Source organism: Rhinopithecus bieti, unplaced genomic scaffold, assembly GCF_001698545.2.
Source record: "Rhinopithecus bieti isolate Rb0 unplaced genomic scaffold, ASM169854v2 scaffold_4104, whole genome shotgun sequence".
Lineage (NCBI taxonomy): Eukaryota > Metazoa > Chordata > Mammalia > Primates > Cercopithecidae > Rhinopithecus > Rhinopithecus bieti.
In genome coordinates this window covers 2,364,079-2,371,278 of record NW_016804554.1, presented here as the reverse complement: position 1 = coordinate 2,371,278, position 7,200 = coordinate 2,364,079, and the positions used below count along the sequence as shown (strand labels likewise).

The window sequence follows — 7,200 nt, the reverse complement described above, 5'->3', positions numbered from 1 at the left end:
TAAGTAGAAAGCTGAAACTGGATCTTTTCCTTACTCCTTTTACGAAAATTAATGCAAGATAGAGTAGAGACTTAAATGTTAGACCTAATACCATAAAAACCCTAGAAGAAAACCTAGGTAATACCATTCAGGACATAGGCATGGGAAGGACTTCATGTCTAAAACACCAAAAGCAACGGCAACAAAAGCCAAAATTGACAAATGGGATCTAATTAAACTAAAGAGCTTCTGCATAGCAAAAGAAACTACCATCAGAGTGAACAGGCAACCTACAGAATGGGAGAAAATTTTTGCCATCTACTCATCTGACAAAGGGCTAATATCCAGAACCTACAAAGAACTATGGTGTAATTTTTTTCATGTTTCTTGTACCAAAGTTTTGCTGGGTTTTAACGTTTATAGTTTATTTTACATGAAATTTGAAAATTTTGGCCATAATATCTTGAAATATTTTTCTTTCTCCAGATGCCCTCCTTTGGGGACTTCAGTTACACATACAATGGCCACCTGAAGTTGTTCAATTCATTGATGTTTTGTTTATTTTTGTTAATTCTATTTTCTCTCCATTTTCTGTTGGATAATTATTGCTACTGATATGAAGTTCACTTATCATTTATATTTTATAGCTTTGGATCATATTATCTCTCTATGACACAGCTTGTTGGCTGACCACACTAACCCAATTAGAGACCAAATTAACTCCTGGCCAGGCCATAGTACTTTAGAAAGGCCCCGTTCCTAGGTCCTAGCCTCATACAGATGTTAATCGAGAACCAGGATTTACCAGGATTCTTTCACCCAGCACGCTCTAAACTTTATCTCCTATCTACAGAGCATCATAATATGACTGGAATTCTTCCCTGATTTTCATGGGATTTCTGCTTGATTTTAGCCTCCTAGCTTCATAATATAGCAAATTTCTTGAGTTATAAGCCAGCAGAGTGTTGCATCATTTGTTTACTTTTCTCTTCTCTCTGATACCATGGCCTTTCTATGTCCTAATTTTTTTCTCTTTAGACTAATATGCTATTAAAATTCTTGTAATCTTACTAGATGGTTTTGCCCAAACTCTTCATCCAAATTCTCAGCTTCCTGCCAATATCCAGAATCAGCAAACATCCTCAGGGAAAAAGTGGCTGCAAAAAGTTGCCCCTCCTCTCCATGGTTTGCCTTTTCCCAGGATTTTGGCCTTTAAATTCCTAGTTGCCTAAATAACTCTTTGATTACTTTTACCAAATATTTTAAAACTGTATTCAGCTTTTCTAGTTATTCTCAGTGGGAAGATTGATCTGCCATAAGCTAATCCATTGTTGCTGGAAGTAGAAGTCTTAAACTCTTATTTTACTTGTTCAGTGCTTTGGTTTCCAATTCCAGTTTTGTTCTTTAGTATTTAATATCAAACTCTGCCTAGTTCTTTGAATTTTGGCACGTTTAGCTTAAAGGAGATATTACCCATATATATCTTCAGATGAACTTTAGTTCCATTCTTTGATATCTATAAGAAGGCAGACAAACCAACTCAGAAACACAAGGTAAGACTGGCTTTGTACAGACAGTTAGTACTGTCTCCTAGTTGCTACTCACTCTAATACAAAATTTTATTTCTAGGTTCTGAACCTCTTCACTGTGTTTTTTCTTCATTACTTTATGAATGCATAAACAGCCATATAAAAAGATACCATTATAATATTTGTGCCTTACTATGAAAGTTTAAACTGTACTTTATATTTCTTGTATGTATTCAATAATTCCAATAATTATATGAACATGTAAGGGTTTCTAGATAGATAATTATTAATTGCCTGTGGAATATTCTGTAGGATTTTGATGTAAAAGTCTAATATACAAGATTATATTTACCCATCATAATCTTCATTGATCCCAGCAAACTGCACTGGATTACAGCGTACAAAAGTAATAAACACGAGCAGTATAAGTGATATCACAGATGTAGCCATTATAAATCTCATAAGGGCTTTACAAGACATTTCTAATGTGGAAACAATGACACCTCCCAGAAGCTGGCCAAGTGCACCTCCTGGAATTAAAACAAGTCCTAAAAAAAAGGAGGAGAAAAACACAATTAAAAAGAATCAGCTGATAATACAGACAATGTACAGATAATACAATAATGTACAGATAATACATACATTGGCACAATTTCCTTTGCTCTAAACATGTAGCAAATATGTATTTAAACTAAAAGACAGAAAATGTACAGTTATGCTAAGTATCTTGGCAAACCCGAACCTTAATAGAAACAAAAACCTGTCAGTAACACTGAAGCCATAGGCCTACTGACTTTAGGGCAGTGATGGTGAAGTTTTGGTCCTTTATAGTAATGTTATCAAGGACAAACCGTTCCATGCAAAACGGAAGATGAGAGCTGTCTTATTGAGAGCTATTATTAACAAGCGTCCTGGATTTAGAGCTTATCACAACAGACAGGATTATACTGACAAAAGTTCACAGAGATTTGTTAACAAGAACTGAACGAAGCCACCCATTAGTTCTACAAATGGACGTCCAATATTAATAATCTCACAACAAAGTGGGATGCTAGAAGAACCATTATAAGACATTGTTTTCTATTCAAGAGTAAGGAATTAGAAACAAGTAAGCAAAAGAAAGAGAAAAAAGAGGGGGAGGAGAAGGAGGAGGAGGAGAAATATAGTCAGAAAACAATCAGATGAGATAGCACAGCAAATTAATATATTGATGCAATTCCCTCTAATCCAAATATATAGTAATGTTAGATCTAAATATGAATTTAACAATAAAAATATAGGATTAAAAACAAAACAAATCCCATTAACACTAGACTAAATTTATAAAAGTGCCTGACAAAGACTTGAAAATAAACAATTTTAGAAGGCTTAGAAAGATAAATGACATAAAGAGCTCCAGTCTGCAGCTCCCAGAGAGACCAACGCAGAAGGCGAGTGATTTCGGCATTTCCAACTGAGGTACCTGGTTCATCTTACTGGGACTCATTAGACAGTGGGTGTAGCCCATGGAGGCTGAGCAGAAGCAGGATGGGGAATCACCTCACCCAAGAAGCAGAAGGGGCTGGGGAACTCCTTCCCCTATCCAAGTGAAGTCGTGAGGGAGTATGCCATGAGGGACTGTGCTGTGAGGGATGGTGCTATCCGGCCCAGATACTATGCTTTTCCCATGGTTTTGGCAACCCGCAGATAAGGAGATTCCCTCGGGTGCCTACACCACCAGAGCCCTGGGTTTCAAGCACAAAACTGGGCTGCCCTTTGGGCAGACAATGAGCTAGCTGCAGGAGTTTTTTTTTTTCATACCCCAGTGACACCTGGAACCCCAGTGTGACAGAACTGTTCACTCCCCTGGAAAGAGGGCTAAAGTCAGGGAGCCAAATAGTCTTGCTCAGTAGGTCCCACTCCCATGGAGCCCAGAAAGCTAAGATCCACTAGCTTGAAATTCTTGCTGCAAGCACAGCAGTCTGAAGTCAACCTAAGATGCTCGAGCTTGGTGGGGGGAGGGGCATCTGCCATTACTGAGGCTTGAGTATGCAGTTTTCTCCTCACAGTGTAAACAGAGCCGATGGGAAATTTGGACTGGTGGAACCCACCAGAGTGGGGCAAAGCCACTGTAGCCAGACTGCCTCTCTTGATTCCTCCTCACTGGGCAGGGCATCCTTGAAAGAAAGGCAGCAGCCCCAGTTTGGGGCTTACAGATAAAACTCCCAGCTCCCTGGGACAGAGCACCTGGGGGAAGGGGCAGCTGTGGGTGCAGCTTCAGCAGACTTAAACATTCCTCTCTGCTGTCTCGGAAGAGAGCAGTAGATCTCCTAGCACAGTGCTCAAGCTCCACTAAGGGAATGACTGCTTCCTCAAGTGGGTCACTGACTCCCATGCCTCTTGACTGGAAGATACCTCCCAGCAGGGGTCAGCAGACACTTCATACAAGAGAGCTCCTGCTGGCATTTGGCAGGTGTCCCTCTGGGACAAAACTTCCAGAAAAGGAGCAGGCAGCAATCTCTGCTGCTCTGCAGTCTCCGCTGGTGATACCCAAGCAAACAGGTTCTGGAGTGGACCTCCAGCAAACTCCAGCAGACCTGTACAAGAGGAGCCTTACTGTTAGAAGAAAAACTAACAAACAGAAAGCAATAACATCAACATCAATAAAAAAGATGCCCACACAAAAACCCCATCCAAAGGTCATCAGCATCAAAGATCAAAGGTAGATAAACCCACAAAGATGAGGAAAACCAGTGCAAAAAGTTTGCAAATTCCCCAAACCAGAATGCCTCTTCTCCTCCAAAGGATCACAACTCCTCACCAGCAAGGGAACACCAATGGACAAAAAATGAGTTTCATGAATTGACAGAAGTAAGCTTCAGAAGGTGGGTAATAACAAACTCCTCTGAGCTAAAGAAGCATGTTCTAACCCAATGCAAGGAAGCTGAAAACCTTGATAAATGGTTATAGGAGCTGCTAACTGAATAATTAGTTTAGAGAAGAACATAAATGATGTGATGGAGCTGAAAAACACAGCATGAGAACTTTGTGAAGCATACACAAGTAACAATAGCTGAATGGATCAAGTGGAAGAAAGGATATCAGAGGTTGAAGAACAACTTAATGATATAAAGCATGAAGACAAGATTAGAGAAAAAAGAATAAAAAGGAATGAATGCCTCAAAGAAATATGGGACTATATGGAAAGACCAAACCTATGATTGGTGTACCTGAAAGTGATGGAGAGAATGAGTCCAAGTTGGAAAACACACTTCAGGATATTATCCAGGAAAACTTCCCCAACCTAGCAAGACAGGCCAACATTCAAATTCAGGAAATACAGAGAACACCACTAAGATACTCCATGAGAAGAGCAACCCCGAGACACATAATCGCCAGATTCATCAAGGTTGAAACAAAGCAAAAAATGTTAAGGTAGCTAGAGAGAAAGGTCAGATTACCTACCATGGGAAGCCCATTAGACTAAGAGCAGATCTCTCTGCAGAAACCTACAAGCCAGAAGAGAGTGGGGGCCAATATTCAACATTCTTAAAGAAAAGAATTTTCAAACCAGAATTTCATATCCAGCCAAACTAAGCTTCATAAGTGAAGGAGAAATAAAATTCTTTACAGACAAGCAAATGCTGAAGGATTTTGTCACCACCAGGCCTGCCTTCCAAGAGCTCCTGCAGGAAGCACTAAATATGGGAAGGAAAAACTAGTACCAGCCACTTCAGAAACACCAAAATATAATGACCAACAACACTATGAAGAAACTCCATCAACTAATATGCAAAATAACCAGCTAGCATTATGATGACAGGATCAAATTCACACATAACAATATTAACCTTAAATTTAAATGGGCTAAACACCCAAATTAAAAGACATAGAATGGCAAATTCGATAAAGAGTCAAGATCCATCAGTGTGATGTATTCAGGAGACCCATCTCACGAGCAAAGACATACATAGGTTCAAAATAAAGGGATAGAGGAATATTTACCAAGCAAATGGAAAGAAAAAAAAAAAGCAGTGGTTGCAATCCTAGTCTCTGAATAAACAGACTTTAAACCAATAAAGATTTAAAAAGACAAAGAAAGGCATTACATATTGGTAAAGGGATCAATGCAACAAGAACTAACTATCCTAAATATGTATGCACCAATACAAGAGCACACAGATTCATAAAGCAAGTTCTTAGAGACCTACAAAGAGACTCAGACTCCCACACAATAATAGTGGGACACTTTAACACCCCATTGTCAATATTAGACAGATCAACCAGATAGAAAATTAACAAGGATATTCAGGAATTGAACTCAGCTCTGGACCAAGCTGATCTAATAGACAACTACAGAACTCTTCACCCTAAATCAACAGAATATGCATTATTCTCAGCACCACATAGCACGTATCTAAAATTGACCACAAAGCTAGAAGTAAAACACTCCTCGGCCGGGCGCGGTGGCTCAAGCCTGTAATCCCAGCACTTTGGGAGGCCGAGACGGGCGGATCACAAGGTCAGGAGATCGAGACCATCCTGGCTAACATGGTGAAACCCCGTCTCTACTAAAATACAAAAAAAAAACTAGCCGGGCGAGGTGGTGGCACCTGTAGTCCCAGCTACTCGGGAGGCTGAGGCAGGAGAATGGCGTGAACCCGGGAGGCGGAGCTTGCAGTGAGCTGAGATCTGGCCACTGCACTCCAGCCTGGGCGACAGAGTGAGACTGCGTCTCAAAAAAAAAAAAAGAAGTAAAACACTCCTCAGCAAATGCAAAAGAACAGAAATCATAACAAACAGTCTCTCAGACCAAAGTGCAACCAAATTAGAACTCAGAATTAGGCCCGGCACAGTGGCTCATGCCTGTAATCCCAGCACTTTGGGAGGCTGAGGTATGCGGATCACAAGGTCAGGAGATCGAGACCATCCTGGCTAACTCGGTGAAACCCCATCTCTACTAAAAATACAAAAACTTAGCCGGGCATGGTGGCGGGCGCCTGTAGTCCCAGCTACTTGGGAGGCTGAGGCAGGAGAATGGCATGAACCCACGGGGTGGAGCTTGCAGTGAGCCGAGATCATGCCATTGCACTCCAGTGTGGGTGACAGAATGAGATTCCGTCAAGAAACTCACTCAAAACTGCATAACTATAACTGCATCAAAACTGAACAACCTGCACCTTATTGACTACTGGGTATATAATAAAATTAAGGCAGAAATAAGTAAGTTCTTTAAAACCAATAACAACAAAGACGGGGTACCAGAATCTCTGGGACACAGCTAAAGCAGTGTTTAGAGAAAAATTTATAGCACTAAATGCCCAAAGGAGAAGGTGGGAAAGATCTAAAATTGACACCCTAACATCACAATTAAAAGAACTAGAGAAGCAAGAGCAAACAAGTTCAAAAGCTAGCAGAAGACAAGAAATAACTGAGATCAGAGCAGAACTGAAGGAGACAGAGACATGAAAAGCCCTTCAAAAAATCAATGAATCAAGGAGCTAGTTTTTTGAAAAGATTAACAAACTAGATAGACTGCTAGCCAGACTAGTAAAAAAGAAAAGAGGGAAGAATCAAATAGACACAATAAAAAATGATAAAATGGTGTCACTACTGATCTAACAAAAATGCAGACTACTGTCAGAGAGTACCATAAACACTTCCATGTAAATAAAGTAGAAAATCGAGAATAAATGGATAAATTCCTGGACAC

At 40.1% G+C, this 7,200-nt stretch overlaps 1 protein-coding gene across 4 annotated transcripts in view; it reads right to left on the bottom strand.

Annotated features, from left to right (window-relative positions):
- Positions 1–7,200, bottom strand: part of SLCO6A1 (solute carrier organic anion transporter family member 6A1) — a 125,422-nt gene that overhangs the window by 38,737 nt on the left and 79,485 nt on the right. For all 4 annotated transcript variants that reach the window (XR_001884906.1, XM_017869171.1, XM_017869172.1 and 1 more), the window contains exon 8: positions 1,861–2,056. Coding sequence is in view for 3 of the 4 variants with exons in the window: in XM_017869171.1 (XP_017724660.1) it covers positions 1,861–2,056 (196 nt within the window). In the remaining variant the exon portion in view is untranslated. The remainder of the gene's footprint in view (positions 1–1,860; positions 2,057–7,200) is intronic.